The sequence below is a fragment of the Pempheris klunzingeri genome, chromosome 18 (assembly GCF_042242105.1).
Source record: "Pempheris klunzingeri isolate RE-2024b chromosome 18, fPemKlu1.hap1, whole genome shotgun sequence".
Taxonomy (NCBI): Eukaryota; Metazoa; Chordata; class Actinopteri; order Acropomatiformes; family Pempheridae; genus Pempheris; species Pempheris klunzingeri.
The window spans coordinates 10291132-10310040 of NC_092029.1; the positions used below are offsets into that span (position 1 = coordinate 10291132).

Genomic DNA, 18909 nt, shown 5'->3' on the forward strand with positions numbered 1-18909 from the left:
TCATTCTTTCATAAAAGACAGATTTCTTTGGGAATTCTAATACAAAACTAAGATGTTTTTATTCAATCAGTTGTTAGTATCACCAATTACTTCCATGTACTCTGTGTTTTTATGGAAACATTTCATAAAAGTAAATACAATTAACTACATTACCTAAGCTTCCTAAACTTTGTCAACCTACCAGTAAACTCAACTTTACAATGCATTATTAATCTATCACTACGGTTTGGAAGTGAAAGTGACTGCTGGGAAAATAAGCCTGGTGTTGTATTTTCACATTTTAAATGACCCAAGTGCATATTTCAGACATAGTTTAATGGGACAATTCCTAGAATACATAGGAAATGTATATCCAGTATGGTCTTTTTCCCTCCATACTAAGGCACCCTGGCTTCCTCTGTCCCCCACCAGAGCCCACAAATGTGAAGTAGCTTACGCCCCCTCTTTACCCCTCCTTTTGCCTGCCCCTCTTTCCACTGCAAAGAAAGAAATCATTCAGTTTCAGCCTTTTCTACAAACATCCCCCTCCCCTACTTTCCCCTCCCAACAGCAGACGGGGGCACACAGACGACCACACTCTCCAGCCAAACCCTAATTGTGTGTGCGTGTGTCTGCATTTTTTTTCCCTGACATGAAGGAGGGAACCAAGTAAGTATTTGTTCACTGTGCTTGTGAATGGTAGTCCTGAGCCTTTTGAATTGTTTTGCTTGACTGAAAAAGTGGAGGTGGCAGAATTTAGCTGTGAAAAATTACTGGAGTTGGGTAAGTTTGTTTTTTGGATTTATAAAACTTTAGTTATAGAGTATAATGAGAGTTTGGGGATTTCTCACCTGACACTCTGCCTGTAAAAGTAGAGAAATATAACTTAAACTTACAAACAGCCTACTGTTACATTTTTATGGCATTTCTATGTATGTCCTTATTATATCCAGGTTGGGTGCTTTATTGTTTAATAGAAATGTAGGTAAGAAAAATAGAGATGTGACCTTTTTTCTATGTCAGATGGTATTTGATACATGTGTATGTGCCTGTGTGTGCAAACAAATCTCTACTTACCTCTCAAATTATTATGTTGCAAAGTATGCTCCACCTTACATGATTACCTACGAGGCCTATGGACCTGTGAGGCCCCTGTATGGTGTTCTGGCTTACTGCCAAGGATTTTGTTGTCATAGCAACATTAAAGGGGTTGAGTGTCGCCACGCCAGAGAAACACACCTGTTCAGGCTTTGACAAGCGGGGCCACAGGGCAGAGCTGCACTCAGATTAGCTCTGACCCACAGCTAAGGATGTTCCCAGGGATCAATTTCAAGCTACTCTACAAGGCTGGAAAACAGACCATTCATGGGTAAAAGTAGTATAACACTGCAATTCTGCAAATGGCATAATTCATGAATTCATCCGATTCATTTTAGAACTGAAACAATTAGTCAAACTTTTTCAGGTAAATGTGCTAAACATTCCCCCATTCCAGCATCTGAATTGTGTAGATTTGTTGCTTTTCTGGTCATAAATTGTATATCTTTTAGTTGTGGACAGCTGGTTGAACAGCCAGACATCACCTTGGACATTTTTTGGATACTTTTTTATGACCTTTTTAGTCAATTAATTGATCAAGTAATTGAGAAAGTAATTTGCAGTTTAATCAGTGATGCAAATAATTCTTAGCAGTAGTACTGATTTATTTATTCAATCAAAGTGGGAAAATTACACCACATTTCTTCAATCATTGCATATTTTAATGTTACTGTGCAGCCTACACTTCAGAGGCACCAGTGTGCACATTGATTATAGTAAAAGTTGGACATCCAATTAACAGTAGGAATGGAATAATTCATTTAAATTATTTAGATGAACAACATTAAATCAGTGATCATTGTACTGCTATTGGTACAGTGGTCTGCTTTTCTTTTAAGATTACAAACATGAACTGAAATATCCTCTTGGTGTTCTGAGCTATTGGTGGTGAACTCCTTTTCTTTCTGCAGGCAAGCTTCTGCTATTTTAAGCCAAAGGAAAAGTCAGCCTATAAAAGCCACTTCACAATGACAGATCCTTCACAGTGAAGCCAAAAAAGGTCACAATGGGCCACAGAGAGTCTCACACAAACACTGTTTCAACTAAACCATGAAACGCCAGCGTGGAAATTGTGCAGACATTTTCCAAAGACAAAGGCAACTGCTCCTGCCAATCTGTGATGCAGAGGGGAGCATATGTGCCTATAGTTAGCAGGCCTTTTAGAGACTGCATTAATGCCACTAAAAGTCCTTTGACTTGTGCTTTTTACTGCTGTGATTGCAACTGAACACAGAGACAATAAAGTTATATTTTAAGATGAATTACATTTCCATTTGGCTGTATTCTGTCATTAGGCTGGGGCTGTTGTCACTCCATGCCATAAGGTTTTGATTTAATAAAGTCTGAACAAGTGCAGTAAAAGTTCAGCGTAATAAAAAGTTTTGGACGTGCTGTTCTGCAGCTCTCCAGTTAGGGAGCTCTAAATGTCTTTGAAGATAAAAATGCCATTTAGCATTCACCTTATGACAAGTTTTAAATTCACCTACTAGTTTTTTTTCTGAATTGTGTGGACTCATATCAAAATTACTAACTGTAATGCAATTTGTAATCTGTAACTTTTTCACAGATTTGTAAACCTGAGGATAAACTATGCACTACATGAGAATTGGCTTCAAGGACAAACATTGTAGTTACAGGAAAGCAGCTGATATCTATTCTAGTGCAAAGATGTTTGTAAATGCTCATGAGTAAATAGTATCTGTAATATTCAAACTGTCCAAATAACAAACCTCATTCATTCATTATGACATGTGTCACCTCTGGTAAAACTCATTAAATCTGCTTCATTCCACTGGGTGATATCAGTCTGTTTGCTACAATGCACTCAAAAGAAATGAGCAACTTATTATTCTAACATCATGATGCAAGGCTCCTGGACAGCATCTCTCCTTGTTGTCTGAATTGGTTTGACGGTTTCTGTTCACTACTAGTCTTACAGCTGCTGTAACATATGTGAGGTCACCATTAAAAGTAAACAGAAACAGAGAGAGGGAGGGGAGAGCAGCCAACAGTTGGTTGTTTTATGGGTTTGGACCAGACCACAACTCATCTCAAAATAAACAGACAATTTTCCGGTGTCTGTTCGAGCAAGAATCACTGGGCATTCATTCTGTGTTTCACAATGGACATGGTGTAAGTCGACCAACTTACATTTTCACTGCGGCTATGAGCAGTTGAAATAGTTTAAAGCCTGCTGTAAAGTAAACCAAAGCTGAAACCAAATGTGCTCAGACAGCAGAAAGAGCTCTGCAATGCCTCTACCTCACAGACATAACTCTGGTTTTTAACTATATTTCCAGATGCACGGGAGAGACGCAAGAATGACTAAACACTGTAGCACATGCGTAGAGGAGGGTCAAACACTTTGACAAAGCAAACCTCCTTTGTGACAAAATCCCACCTGATGTTTGAAATTTTGCTAAAGCCACTCCATCGCTGTATTCTCAGAAACTGCAAGGATTTACGAGGTGAATAGATGTTAGACATCCCCGGACAGCCGCTAATTATTAAAAACAGCACTGCAAGGGGCTATGTCAGCTTTCACAGCACTAACGTGACAAAGTCATTCATCTGCTACAGTGAGCCATGGCCCAACCAGAGTGCGAGGCCCGCTCCAGGATATAAACTTAATACTAGCAGTACATGTGTGCAACACTTTTACAGCACTGTTGTTAGAAACGAATAGAAAAAGTATGAAAAAACAATCAAAAGCACAGTTAGGTAAGTAAGTAATTGCTGTAATAACCAAAATCTTCTGAGAAATGGAATTCTTAATGTTGAAATGTACATACGCACTGAATTTTATAATACTTTGAAAACCATCTATCTGACTGTATGTCATTTGAACTACCCACTCTGTTTACATAATTTAAAGCAATTTTAATCAATTTCACTAACTTGATTTGAAGTATTCAAGTATCCATTATTGAAAAAACAAAATTCAAGTATTCAGATTTTCAGATGAAAAATTCTAACGCTAACATCTGAGATACACAGGATACTCTTCTTGGAACATAGCCCAACAGAACAAGATCTAATCGATCTTTGGTAGCCTGGATGCTCACACTTGAATTTCTCATCTTGAATTTTGGTGTTTCACAGACCCAATTTGAGCAATTTGTTTTGAGATGTGAACTTTGATAATTGAACTTGAAAATAAAAGTGATAAAAAATGAAGTTTTTAAAATCAGAATTTGTGAATTCCAAAAATATACTTAAAAATAAAGTATTTTCTAATTTGAAAATAACCTGAAATTCACACATTCAGATCAGTTTTCAAAAGGAAAACCAAACAAAACCAAATTTCAACATTAAGTATGTGACATTAGGTGATTACATTTCTCAAACTGATGTTCAGCTGCTTGCAAAATTTAAAATTATTATGCCATGTACATTCTGTTTCTTGACAAAAGGCAGACTCAACTCGTAAAGCAGCCTGCTTCTGTGACTAAATACCATAAATTTTTTAATGTTACATAAGATGTCAGACAAAGAAATGTTGATAGCTGATACTCTATACATTGGCATGAAGTTATCACTGCTAAAATATGCAGTGTGACATTCAGAATCTCAGATTTCTGATCCACAACTATATTAAAGATTAAACAGAAGCCGTTTTTGTATCACTGAGAGGTCCTGTGTGACAGAAGTAATGACAGCTGGGAAATGCATACAATAAATGTCTAAAGGTCATGAGACAGATTTAAGTCCCCGTTATGCAGTTTAGCCTTTGAGACCACCCCAGCACCTTTCTTCTGGCATAATAATTATTCACAATGTTTGCAGGATTAAAAGCTGTTTAAAACACAGAGATGCAAAAAGTATTGAAAGAAACCTGCAGATTAGACTTTCAGCTTTGTTAATGTACCCAATAAAAAGTTTGTGGTTATTTGGATTCCCAGCTGGATCATATAGAAAGTGTTTGTGATTGAGAGAGAAGGGAGGAGAAGCGATTTACAAAAGGTGATAGTGGGCAAATGATGGTCCACACTGAAAATTCCTTCAATGATCCAAAGCAGAGACACTGACTTTTCTAAAGGTGCTTTTAAACATGATTGAAGTTTTTTCATTGTGTGTTTGTGTGCATCATGACTTTTTTGGTGATTAACACTAGAGACAATGAGTGAATGAGTTCATTTTGAAGGATATAACAATTACACTAATGTCCATAGTTTTACTACAGACTAGCGTGCTGCTTAAATAGATATTACATCAGAAGTGTAACTTGTACTCTGTCTGAGCAAAATCAGGACCTTAGATGTGCGCTTCACTAAAAGCAGTAATTTGGCAGTTTGGGAAACACACCTATTCACTTTTTGCAGAAAGTTAGATGAGAGGATACCACTCTCATACCTTTGACTTAATATGAAGCTACAGCCAGCCGCTGGTTAAGCTTTTCATAGCATTAAGACGGCAGAGGGAAACAGGTAGGTGAATTTGGTTACCTTCTGTCTAACAACACAACACCTCTAAAGCTCCGTAATGAGCACAGTATGTGTTGTTTGTTTCATCCGTACAAAAACACAAGCATGAACACCACATATGGTTTAATGAAGGGGGTTTGTGTTGGACTTTTCAGTGAATACTTAACATCATTGAGCTTTAGAGGTGTTTGCTATGTTTGCATAGAGCCAGGTTAGCTGGTATCATTTTTTTCATCTCACTCGAAGCGAATAAGCGCATTTCCCTGTCAGATAACTCCTCTAAGGTGCCTTTTGCCTGCTGATCAAGTTCACAGAAGTTATTCAGTGTCACTCACCTACTCATCCTTCCAGGTTACCATGTGGCGTTGTTGGATGCCCTTCATCTTGGCCTGGGTATCCATGGCAACCCCAACGCTCTGTCAAAGTGGAGACTGGGGTTCAGGCTTTGACATGTACTCTGCGGTAATGGACAGCAATGACACGTCGCAGGCAGTAGGTGATGAGCCTGTGAGGATGACAAACAACCAAGACTGGATTACGTCACCTTCACTGCAGCATGAGCCTCAGCCGGACAGGTGCACCGTCCACTTCAGCACAAACACCGTTTCAGCTCGAAGGCTGAAGGCCCAGAGAGAAGAGGTCTCCTACCTGCAGGCTATCAACCATGGAAACAAAGCAGTGATGGAGAATTTGGCACAGTTTGTTGGGGCAGAGCTGGGAGATCAGAGCTACGAAGATGTGATTAAGGAAAATATCATTGGCATCCAAGAGGACCAGAAAACTTGCCATGAGGTGGTGGAGAAAGCTGAAGAAGATCTTGAAAAGCAGCTGGAGGGGGAAGTGTTGGGCACCCGCACTGGGATGCAGAAGTGAGTACAATCAATCAGTTTTTCAGTTGTAAAGGGTGAATTATAAAAACAGCTCTTGTTTGCAGGTGTACTGGAGACGCAAGCAAATGAATGGTGATGACGTAGAAATTGGAGATTATGTGTGTGAAGATCTGTGTTCAAATGATGGCAGAGAGAGGCAATCTTTTGCCTTTTATTAGAGCATAAGCGAGTGTGCTCATGACTGTTGTTGCGTCCTGTTGCTCACAATACACGTCAATCAAAAGGAAATGAGAGAACGTATTACTCTCCTGCATTGTGTCTCTGCTTGCAGTCCAGATTGGTTTCAAGGTTTGTGTTTACTACTCTTCCTACAGCTGCTCTAACATATGCAGCAAAAATGCCACTTACTCACCGGTTCCCACCTCTCAAATGTGAGGATTTGCTGCTTTTCTCTGTGACTGAAGAGTTCACCTTGGGCTCTGAGAAACCATGCTAGCCATTTTTATATATATATATATATATATATATATATATATATATATATAAATGCAAAGTGTCCTACAAAGGAGCATTCATGTCAACACACAGATACTATAACTGGTATGGTGCAGCTCTGAATTGACATGTTTTAATGTTTTCCATTTCTTTAGCTTTATATATGATTCTGTCTCCATCTTTACACATTCTTGCTATTATATAACCGGCTTTAACAGGAACCATATGTACTACCCCGCTTATAATGTATTTAATGTCCTCAGCGCCTCTTTCACTTACTCTCTCTCTCCACATCTGCCTGTTTCTTTCTTCCTTTCACTCCACCTGGTGACCTGGATTGTTCGTCTTCCGGAGCAGAATCAGAGAAGAGTCCTTGGCCTTTGAAGCAATGCTCCGCGCTGCAGCAGACATCGCCAACAGGCTGGAGAGCTCATCACAGGCCTTGCATGCTTCATTCACCAAGCAGCTGAGAGACATTGCCAAAATTCACCGCTAAGGAAGTGGTGAAAAGACTCTTTACACTGCTCACATGTTATCCTCCAACTTGTGAATGAGGTCTGGTATCCTGTGTGAGACCAAAAATAAAGGGAATAAACCTTCCTAGAGTTGTATATTTTTATGAATTGGACTATACGTGCTTTAAAGCACTGAGATACAATATGTGTCAAAGTCAACCATTAGGAATCTGTAGGAATCAACACGGTTCAAAGATGACAGACATGTTAACGATAAGGGAACACAGCAGAGAGAAATTGCTGGATGAAAAAAAAATTGTTTTTCCTCTCACTAATGTTATAACCCCCATAATCCATAAAATATTATTTTCCATCCAGACACTATCTGTGGAATTTGGTGAGGTCAAACGCAGCAACAGTATGTGGTGCAGGTTTAAGCCAAGTTGAGTGTTTATGGATCAAACTAGATTGGCCCGCAGAGACCAAACATAATAGCTCTGTTAGTCTTCTCCAGAGGAGGCTACGCATCGGCCATCTGGTTCCAGGGTGAGGATGGAGGCCAGGATACGCTTAGGATGACTGCTGTTTTCCAGTGGAGAATTTCTTTTTGCAACAAATAAAGTAGAAGACTGCAACTGGGACATCATTATTACCTGCTGTTTGGAGGAAACTATGCAACTCCTGTGATTAGGAAGAAATACGCAGAAAACACACTATAAGAGACTAGATAAGGCTCTTAAAACAGAGAAACTGAATCTTGTTTAAAAGACTGCTGCACACAGACTGTAAACCTCCGGACCAGAAAAGGATCCATTGGTCTCAGGGGACTTTAGGTGTTCAAACGTGTGAATCCTGCTTTAGTTGTGTGTCCAGCTCCATTGTGTTATTCTCTCTGTAACCCTGCCAGGACTCCTGAGAGAGAGAGAGCTCTCGTGTTTGTAATCATAAAATATGTAATAATATAAATTTGCACAATGTATAAGATGTGTTTTATCCAGCAAACGGCAACAAACAATCAGCCTTTTCTTCAGAGATTACATGTTTTCTGTATTTGCTACCATACATACGTGTTCTGCTTATATGAATATTTCAGGGGAGCTAAAACTTCACCAAGCATATTAACTCACCTAGTCTGCCCTCTAGCTGTTTCCCTTAGAAATATCCCATGAGCGTTTGATGAGCTGCATGTGCCACTAATTCACACATCCTATATTGTTTTATAAAATAGCCTGTTTTTACTATCTAAGAGCAAACAGCATCTCATTAAAGTCACTGATCTTTTTCATACGTGCCATTTACTACTTTTACAGTGAATGCTGTGCGTGCGTGCGTGCGTGCGTGCGTGCGTGTGTGTGTGTGTGTGTGTGTGTGTGTGTGTGTGACAGAGAGCAGGAGAGAGAAAAGGAGGAGGGACTGCTAAAGGTACCAAATGAAAGAGCCAAGTACTGAGATGTGTGTCCTATCTTCTCACAGTGGATGCTGCGGTTCTGCAGACCTCTTGGACCAAACTGGTCACCCAACAATTCTTGTAATCATGGAAAAGTGCTAATTTAAAAAAAACTAAAATGGACATCCAAGTCTTTGATTAGCTCACCAAGGGCGCGTAAATCCTTGGCACCATGCATAAAAACGCGGCATTCTCTGGATAACATGTACACAGCAACAAACTGGACCATTCAAGAGTGAACGAATCCCTCGAGAACAGCGTTTGAAGTGGTGCTAAAGTCTGCAAATACACCAGAGGTAAGCTACGGTGCTACGGAGCCACTCCCTGATTCAGCACCGGGTGATGGAAAGCTCACCGGCTGAGTGCGCGGACAGGCTGCTGGAGCGCGGAAACAAACAAAAAAAAAAAGGTGCATGAGTCGCTCCGATGCAACCGAAGCGGCGCCTAAGTGAGAAGGACCGACGCGTCCATCGATGCTGAGCTTCGGTGAACTTATTCAGCCCGTGCGTCGTCACGTCCCCGCCCTCACATATAAACGCGGCTGCAGCGACAGTGGAGCTCAAGTTGTCCTGATATGCCTCCCAGCTGCGAAGATGACACATTTTGCTCACACACCACGGTTTCAAGGTAACTTTTTGTCGGTGGACGGAAACACCTCCGTGCTCTGCGGTGAAGTTGGACTTCTCGCCACTTCTCGAGTGCAAAATGGGACGCAACCACCTGTTCTCAGTGAGGACGGCTCTCCTCTGCTCGCTGCTCGTCTGTCAGACAGGTGAGCACTTTTTAAAAATATCTTCTCGTAGCCTCGAAAGAGTACATACACAAGTCTACACTTTACCTCTACAGTGTGCTATCTCTTTCTTCGCACGGTGATGAGTGACAGACTTCGGCTAATTAAAAGAGTGCCGGGCTTAAAAAGTGGCAAATTGTTAGCTTACCTTTCAATCTGAACACCTGCGCACTTCCGCACCTCCCATAATGCTTTTCGCACATTTAGATAAGCAGCGCCTGGAGACAGTCTGCTTCAGGCTACAAAAATGAGCCTTTTCTATTGTTTGACATGTTGCCAACGTGATACAGTGTCTGAGCACTGTGGAGCCCTCTGTCTTTCACTTCCACAGCAGTCTGCGGTCACGTATTTGTAGTTTTTAATGAAGCATATAATGCAAAGTTGATGAAACGACAACGTACAGAGTTTGGTGTCATTTACTATGCAAACGTCCAAATTGCCAAAGAGAAGCAGTGCACTAAACAAAGTCACCAGAACAGTGGGAAAAATATATTCCACACTATGTGCTGCAGCAGCCATATTTTCAGTGCATGTTAATGGTCACAGATTGGCTTTTATCCATTTACGTTTTTGATTAACAAAAGATGCTCATGTCGGTTTCAGGGTTCAACACCTTAAAGCTCAACTGAAATTTTGATTCTCCTCACTTTTCGTTTCAGAAAATATAATCCATTATTATTCTTTATCTATAAAGGACATTTTCAATGTGATGAGGCCTTTTTGTGGGTGTATTTGAGGAAGATGATGGTTAATTTCGGTGCAACGTAAAATCCATCAAATAGATTCAGGAGCTTCTACTCATCACTCAAATGAAAGCAAATACGGTGTGCACACACTCACTTAGAGGTCTAAGATAACATATGTGTTCTCGTAACCTGCATGCAAGAGGGTTTAAAAACACAGATGTGCTGCAGCTTCTACGTCCCCTCCCTCCCTCTTGACACGCTACAGCAATCAGATGTGCAGGTGCTTGATCTCGTGCCAATATAACTTCTCATTACGACACTGGCAGTCCTGCAGGTTTCGTCAACTCAAGCGAAATTGTTGCATGTTGTTTTTTTTATTTAGTGAACTTTTTACTCTAAGTATTTGACAGCCCAATTTCACGAGAGCGCCTCTGGCCTGAGAAGCTGCTGACTCGAACTGGTCAGTGTTTCATGCACCTCGCCAAGGGGCTTGGCCACGCTCCAACATCCACGGCCCAGTGTGCTGGATGTTGGAGGTGTCATCTCATTTCAAGTCTCCTCCGGCAGAAGGCTTTGATCTATGGCACCCAGGAGCCTTTTTTCAAGCCCCACATCTGGTCCTTCCCAGGTGCACGGGCAGATGAACGCGCACTGCCCTGACTGTCAAAGAGAACAGATAAGAAGTCTCTGGTGTCTGCTTGTTTGCCAGAATGGAATTACTTCATGATGGCAGGAGATGAGCCCTAGTGTATTATGGACAAATTAAATCTGAATTCATACTATTTACCTCATCTAACGGCTTTTTTTAAACAAACTATGTTAAAAACAACTGTTTCACCACTACACATGATATCCATAGACCACATTTGCAAGACCGTTGTGTTACACGGACACACGTTTGGCTTTGCATCTGCATATTTGTCCAGCCTTTCTCTGTTAAAGACCCTCAAGCCATTGTAATGGCACAGGCAATAAATCATTAAAGCTGATTTGCATGTATCCCTCAGGTTAGCACTGTGCAACCATTAAGTTCCTCATCTGGTTATTCTCCACTGGGCTGTCCTGCAGTTATGGGTTGAAAATGCTTGTCAATTAGTCATTAGAACTAGAGCTCACCCATGGATGGACAGGTAATGATGTGGCCTTGGCTTAGCAACCATGACTGCTGCCCGGTGCAGGTGGTCCACGGTCTTGTTTTTCTTGGAAGCACACTTCATTGAGTTGCATGATACCCTTAGAGTGTCAAACACAGATCCAGAGGGAGTGGGTATTAATGGCATGTAAACCCAGTCTCAATAGATTTTTTTTGATATTGATTCTTGAGGCTTGGTGTAATCCTTTAAAGCCACATCTTTACATCAATCTCAAAATAGAAGCTGTTATAACATATCTGTCACTAGAACACGGCAGATAAATTAGCCATTATTAGCTTACTGCAGTTATCAGCATTTTCATGTACAGTTTATATTTAACATGTCTATAAGTAATAACAAATTCCAGCACAGTAAAGCCAAAAATGTGTTCAAGGTACTGAAGAAATTTCGATGCCATTACACATGCCAGGGAGACTAAATTGTAATAAAAACATTTAAAGAAAGAGAGTTTAATAAGGCTTATAGCAGTTATACATTTTGCTCAAGAAAAGAGATAAGAAAATAAATATATCAGGCGATAGATATGAGCAACAATAAATCGTGACAGTTGACTCCACAGTTGTTTTTATGTGACAACAGATCCAAACATGTTGCATACAGTTGTGGGTTTGGAACTTTTTATTTGATGTTTTCTGCTTTCTTCACTGCCACAGTCCAGGCCCTTGCCCCACAGAGTGAACTAGACGTAATGCTTAAACAATCAGTGTGCTAGCTTCTGTCAACAGTATCATTAAATTGTTAATAGCTGCTCCTTAGCGGCCCTAAGCACTCGCAGACTTAGCGGGAACTTGCCTCAGAGCCTGTGAGTCCGTGTGTGAGATTGGGATTGGGCTTATTTGTTGACTAGTTGCCAGGAACACTTTCTACACTTCAGTTTTTGCACGGATAAATAAAAAAGCATGATATAACGTTTTAGCTGATTTAGCTATTTAGCTAAGGATTTTGCTTCATCAAATAGAGATGTGTCCACCTATTTCCAGTCTTTATGCTAAGCTAGGCTAACTGGCTGCTGCCTCCAGCTTCATACAGTCTTAACTGTAGCCACAGTACAGGAATGCCAAAGATATGTTTGAGGAACTTTAGAAACATTGATGCCATCACATAGGTTAGAACATAGCTTGTCAACCAAAGTGCATTTTTTGGGGGGTAAATGCATAGTGTCCCACCTAGAACATAACTTATTTTAGTTAATACTGGATATTAATCTGATTTTTAAACTCTGAAACATCAAACACTAGTTTCAAATATCCTGTGTCAATCAGGATAAAGTACGCAAACGTATGCTATCGTCAGCATCTGCTTCAAGTAAAAACTGTCAGTTAATTGTTTTATGCATCAGTTGCAACACAGAGTGACAGACAGCTCGACAATAAACACCCTTCACTAGTGAAAAATTAGCTCACCTCCACTTAACACAAGCAAGTAATGATGTGTGTAATTGGCTCTGACTACACTGATGAAGGAGGAAGCGGTAATCCCCGAGGGATGGGATTCCTGTCTAGTTCCATGCTATTCATTCTGCTGAAAAATAATACAGCGACGCAGCCTGAGCCTGTACACAAATCTGTCTAGACTGCATATTCAAAATCAATTTGATTAAGCCCCACACACGTTATAACACACTTTAGAGACAAAAGCGATGGGCTACAGCTGAAATGGTGCTGCTGTCGAGGGAAGAGAGATGCTTCCCCGGTCTTCACCTGCTCACCTCCAGAGATTTTATCGGACGACCCACACGGGGATCGAAAGATTAGCTAAGATGTGGAAAAGTCAATAAGACTTTACAAAGAATAGTCTTAGATGTTTGCAGTGGGCTTCTGCGCTGAAGCATGACATGTTCGCAACACTCGCTCTCCCTCCCAAAAGCCACAATATCATGCCAGTCTGATTTACTGCTGTTTGTTGAGTAAGGATTAGGGGGGGACACGGATGAGAAAACATGGATATGATCCCAGAGTTCACTGTGTAACTTACTCCTGACCTCTTCCCTAATGCTCACTTTCTATTTAATTGTCCCATTCTCTAGCCTACATATCATGCATTCAATATTAACTGCTGAATAGCAACAGCACAAAGTCACAAGCTACTATTGTCCAAGTGACCTTGATGTGAAAAAGCTGTCAAAAGGACATCTGCATTCAGTTACTGTGGTTTTAACACTATCATTTGGGTTTATGTTAGAGATTGAAAAGCTCCATATTGCAGTTTCAAGAAATACTTAATAGATCTTTAAACTGAGTATTTAATTAAATGAAAATAGGATGAAATGTAGTTTCATTTATAGTGTTGAATGAATGTGACCAATTTCTAAATTCCATTCCTCTCATATTCTATCTGCCCCTTTTTTTTATATATAAATGTTTAACACAAGAAATAATGCATCTACAGTTCTTTGCCACGAGAAGACCCACTCGCACGCTGAGGATGATCTCTTCAAGACGCTGTTTGCTGGTTACAACAAGTGGTCGAGACCCGTGCCGAACATCTCTGACGTGGTCATTGTCAAGTTTGGGCTGTCCATAGCACAGCTCATTGACGTGGTGAGTCGTCACGCTCTGTCCAACTCATGTAGTGCATGAAAATATTAACAGAGGTGATATTTAAACACAATTTCTTTATGGTGACGTTGAAGCTTCAGAACAGGATTGTTTCTGTCCTATGAAAGAAAGTATTTTGTCTGTTTAAGTCTCTACTATTTATACATGTATTTGGTTACATGTGATCAAAATGCTACAAGTTTCAAGGTCAGACTGAATAGAAGTGCAGGAACGTATTCCTAGAGCATCACTTAGTATGATTAATACTCCATTGTCCTATCTGTATTTACCAAAGCTTAAGGCAATGCAACTTTAACCCTTTTCACCCTGTAAGTTTTACACTATATGTGGGGTTTCAGCAGCAAGTTTTGGTGTTTTTATATACAGTAGCAATAACAAACTCAGGAAAACTAGGTTATGCACACTCTCCCCGCCACAGAAAACACTGTTACAGAACACTTCCACCAAGTTATTGAAGTAAAGTTTCTCCAACCTATATTTGGCTCTGCTTTGACAAACCTCCAAGAACTTCTCGTATGTATTCTTCTGGCCTGCACCCAGAGTTGACAACCTCAACTCTTAGTCTCTCTGTCTCTCTGTCTGTCTGCCAGGATGAGAAGAACCAAATGATGACAACCAACGTGTGGCTTAATCAGGTCAGACACATTTGAGTCAGTGTGTATTTATTATTAAGATTTATTTTCTCTTTGTGATAGACTCCACATATACCTTTTTATATCACTCATTTGACAAAGTTTATGAAGAAATGAAGGACTTGTATGACAACTAAGTAAAGGATGATAGTTCCCAAAGAGCATCTCCGTGGCTTGTTTTCTCCCAGGAGTGGAATGACTACAAACTTCGCTGGAGACCATCTGACTACGACAATGTGACGTCAATAAGAGTGCCATCAGAGCTCATATGGGTACCAGACATCGTCCTCTACAACAAGTAAGTGTGATATGACATGACATTTAATTTTAACATTAGGCCTGCAATGTTCATTATTGTTTTAATCCATTAGTCTCTTGATAAATCGATTTTTAAATTGATAATTTTGTTTAGTCTTTCAAATGTCATAAACAATAGTGAACAATAATCAGAATCTAAGCTGACTTCTTGTAATTACTTGTTTTGTCCAACTAACAGCCCAAAATCCAACAGCATTCAGTTTGCTGTCAGAAAGGATAAACAAAACTATCAAATATTCACATCTTGGAAGCTTGAACCAGAAAGAGTTTTTGCTCATTTTTGCTTTAAAAAAGAATTCACAAATGATAAATTGATTAATTTTCTCAATCAGCCAACAGGTTCATCCCAATCTATTCAGCTCTAAACATAAGCATGTTATTTATTTGGTTTCTTTATCATAACATGCTACAGTTGATGCTTGTAACAGAGCTGCAGACAAACTTAAGGCTACGCTCATCATACAAAGATGAATAAGCTCAAATTGATGCCTCTTTAATGGATGGTATATAGTATGATGATGGCACCATCTAGTGGACTCTAGTGGAAACATTCTGCACTGCTGTTGAAATGTCTAATTTCTAGGTCAAATAATGATATACCTTGGAACATTTTTTCCAGTCTGACTTTGTAAGCTATTAAAACATTTCTAATAATTTTGTATGGTTCATTGCTCTTAGTGTCAACCTTCACATCTGTGTTGCTTCAGTGTGCATCTAATATGAGAGAGATTTTAAGAAACCTCTCCCTTCTGCTAAATTCACCTCACGGAGATATAATCGAGGTAGTTGCTGATGGAGTTCTGCTTCATCAAGCCAGGGTAATCTGTAAGTGAAATTAAAAAAGGTGTGAGACCGATGAAATGATAAGGACTCATCACTGCCTTTTCAGCAGAAGCCATTATCACCATTAAAGGGATGAGATTACTGGGGAAGATTATTATTATGACACTTTTTCGCTTGTGTAGTTTCTACACTAAAAAAGATTTTTCTGAACAAAAGGGTGTTCGAACTCCTCACAGTGCAGAATATGATTGTTCATCTGCTAAAGATGAGATCTCACACTGTCTGTTACTATGACTCTTATGACAACTTCTGCTCTTCCAGTGCTGACGGTGAATTCGCTGTGACCCACATGACGAAAGCTCACCTTTTCCACAATGGAAAAATTCGCTGGGTCCCTCCTGCCATTTACAAGAGCTCCTGCAGCATCGACGTCACCTTCTTCCCCTTCGATCAGCAGAACTGTAAGATGAAATTTGGCTCCTGGACGTATGACAAGGCCAAGATCGACCTGGAGCGAATTGAAAACACTGTGGACCTGAACAACTACTGGGAGAGCGGTGAATGGGCCATCATCAACGCCGTGGGAACATACAACACAAAGAAATACGATTGCTGCCATGAGATCTACCCAGACATCACCTACTTCTTCATCATTCGAAGGCTTCCCCTGTTTTACACCATCAACCTCATCATCCCCTGCTTGTTGATCTCCTGCCTCACAGTTTTGGTTTTCTATCTACCCTCAGACTGTGGTGAGAAGATCACCCTGTGCATCTCTGTGCTGCTGTCCCTCACTGTTTTCCTTCTCCTCATCACAGAGATCATACCGTCCACATCCCTCGTTATACCGCTCATCGGCGAGTACCTCCTCTTCACCATGATTTTTGTCACCCTCTCCATTGTCATCACTGTCTTTGTGCTCAACGTGCACCATCGCTCTCCCAGCACTCACAAGATGCCCCGCTGGGTTCACTCCGTGTTCCTGGACCTGATCCCACGCTGGCTGTTCATGCGACGGCCCGCACCAGATGGCCGGCGTCGCAGGCTGTTGCTGCTGCAGCAGGAAGCAGCGGCAGAGCGGCGGCAGGGCCGGATAGGCGGCCACAAATCTGGCAACTATCTCAGCACCTCGGCTAACTGGTTAAGAGACGGGACCTCGTCGGAAGACCCCGACAGAAGCAGTTATGAGGATTTAGAGCTGGGAACACTGACGTCATATTTCTCCTTCCGTCCTCCCTCGCCCAGACCCCCAGGGTCGACTCCTCCGCCACAGCAGAAAAACCCACAGAACAGCCACAACCGACAGGAGGGAGCCACAGGGACAAACAGACAGTTGACGGGCAGCAGAGTCAATCCCACTCAGAGGCCACCTAAAGTTGATAACACAGTATCAGAATCAAAATTACTGCTTTCACCAAGTGTTATACGTGCTCTGGAAGGAGTGCATTACATTGCAGACCATCTGAGGGCTGAGGATGCTGACTTCAGTGTGAGTATCCACGAAATGCCACCGTACCTCCATAAAATACCACATCTACTATTAATCAGAATGGCATTTGCCATTTTCCTGCAGAGGTCCATCATTTACTTCTTCCAATGTGTTGGATTATGCATAAAATTGAATAAAAATGAGCTTTAGTTCAAATATCAAGTCATAGTTTTCGCTCCTGCCCAGTGAAGTCCTGTTCAAGACTGCGAAGTCACATTTGACAAGCTGGAACTGGAGAATATTTGGCATTTTAGCTTGATTAATTCATCAACCATCAAAATTACTGCCAATTTTTTGCAGATGGATTAATCAAGTTATTGTTTTAGTCATTATTTGCAGACACCCAAAATATAATTTATAATTTATTTTGATAGGATGATAAGCAAATTACAGTATGTACATCATAATGAGAATTTCATATTTAACTTTTTCATGACTTGTTTTCTCTCCATCTGTTCTGTGACTTTACACAGGTGAAAGAGGATTGGAAGTATGTCGCCATGGTGATTGACCGCATCTTCCTGTGGATGTTCATTATTGTGTGCCTGCTTGGCACCATTGGCCTCTTCCTACCCCCTTGGCTAGCTGGCATGATCTAGCTTTTGTGAGAAAGTATGAAAAATCCATTAATCACCAATAGTTAGTAAAGTTTGCCATTCAAAATGTAGCTGAACTCTACTTCAAGACTGGGAATGTGATTCAAGCTTGTGTAGCACGCAACCTCATGATGCTATATGAGTCTTTACACACCACCAAACAAATAATTTGCCATTTTTAATCCTTATAATTGTTTTGTTTTTGGGGGAAAAAACAGGGGGGGATTGGGGATTATCCTCCTCCTGTACAGAGGCCATTTTAGGATGCCTCAGACTCACATTGTCAGGCTGAGTTTTAAAGACCTGGTTTAACTTTCATCTGTCTTATCTGTACTTTGCCAGCCTCAGGTGTTTCCTCAGCCTCACCTGGAATATTGCTCGGGTTGTGTTTGACATGAATGCTAACATTAGCACGTTAACATGCCCAGGGTTGGCAGTTGTCAACTTATGTTAACAAACTATTGGCTGTTAACATGCTAATGTGTTTTTTGTCTCTTTAGCATGTTGGGTATCATACGCTTGTTGAAAAGTGTGGTGCCAGTGCCATTGTGGTGGATAAGGTTTTACAGTAATGTGATTACTTTTTTAGTAGCTTGAGGAATTGCAGTTGAAAATGCATTAACCTTTATTACATGACATTAATTTTAACATCGGGAACAGTAATGGCTATTGGTAAACGTGTCGTCTTAGGATTCCTGAAGTATGCCTCCAAACTACTGGACTGGACTCTCAGAGGTCACTGAGGTTAGCTGTTGATGGACAGTAGCTAAATACCTCCAACTGTGGCATGCTGTGCTGGACACTTTTTTTTTTGCAGGTTTTTGTTTCTGGCCATGCTGCCATGATTATTTATTTTTGAATGATCATACTATGTAATAAATACCCTCATGAAAACCTTTAAAAACTGTGGTATTTATTGAGTGGTGTGAAAATGACCTAAAGGCAGCAGCAGGTTATGTAATTCCTTCAGTTGTCCATCTTAAACCCTGCAGATTCACTTTTTGCCCATTTATTAATGTTACTGTATTTGTCTATTTTGTCTATTACCTATACAAAACTTTATGTTCCAAATGTTTCTGCTATACTAGAATATGATAACAAATGTCATAGTAAGAGAAAAAGCACAACATCTAGATTTTAGATACTCAACAGCAACAAGTGGCATGTTCACTGAA

At 40.5% G+C, this 18909-nt stretch overlaps 2 protein-coding genes across 3 annotated transcripts; both read left to right on the forward strand.

Annotated features, from left to right (window-relative positions):
* The first annotated feature begins 596 nt into the window (after window positions 1-596).
* On the forward strand, window positions 597-7426 carry LOC139218348 (uncharacterized). 2 transcript variants are annotated; one of them, XM_070849908.1, is made up of 3 exons: window positions 597-648; window positions 5853-6370; window positions 7184-7426. In XM_070849908.1, the coding sequence occupies exons 2-3, from the start codon at window positions 5859-5861 to the stop codon at window positions 7320-7322; spliced, it is 651 nt and encodes a 216-aa protein (XP_070706009.1). In that variant the 5' UTR covers window positions 597-648; window positions 5853-5858; the 3' UTR covers window positions 7323-7426. The 2 variants fall into 2 exon arrangements, with proteins under 2 accessions (XP_070706009.1, XP_070706010.1); XM_070849909.1 differs by lacking the exon at window positions 597-648 and adding an exon at window positions 679-762.
* Window positions 7427-9271: 1845 nt separating this feature from the next.
* chrna2b (cholinergic receptor, nicotinic, alpha 2b (neuronal)) lies at window positions 9272-18150 on the forward strand. Its single transcript, XM_070848850.1, has 7 exons — window positions 9272-9500; window positions 13747-13898; window positions 14507-14551; window positions 14737-14846; window positions 15971-17138; window positions 17612-17847; window positions 17878-18150. Exons 1-6 carry the CDS (start codon window positions 9434-9436, stop codon window positions 17735-17737), a joined length of 1668 nt encoding a protein of 555 aa, XP_070704951.1. The 5' UTR covers window positions 9272-9433; the 3' UTR covers window positions 17738-17847; window positions 17878-18150.
* Window positions 18151-18909: the final 759 nt, after the last annotated feature.

Coding starts and splice junctions, on each gene's coding strand:
- chrna2b (XM_070848850.1), top strand. CDS start 9,434: ATGGGACGCAACCACCTGTTCTCAGTGAGGACGGCTCTCCTCTGCTCG. Junction 13,899..14,506: donor TAGCACAGCTCATTGACGTG/GTGAGTCGTCAC, acceptor TCTGTCTGCCAG/GATGAGAAGAACCAAATGAT. Junction 14,552..14,736: donor CCAACGTGTGGCTTAATCAG/GTCAGACACATT, acceptor GTTTTCTCCCAG/GAGTGGAATGACTACAAACT.
- LOC139218348 (XM_070849908.1), top strand. CDS start 5,859: ATGTGGCGTTGTTGGATGCCCTTCATCTTGGCCTGGGTATCCATGGCA. Junction 6,371..7,183: donor ACCCGCACTGGGATGCAGAA/GTGAGTACAATC, acceptor CTTCCGGAGCAG/AATCAGAGAAGAGTCCTTGG.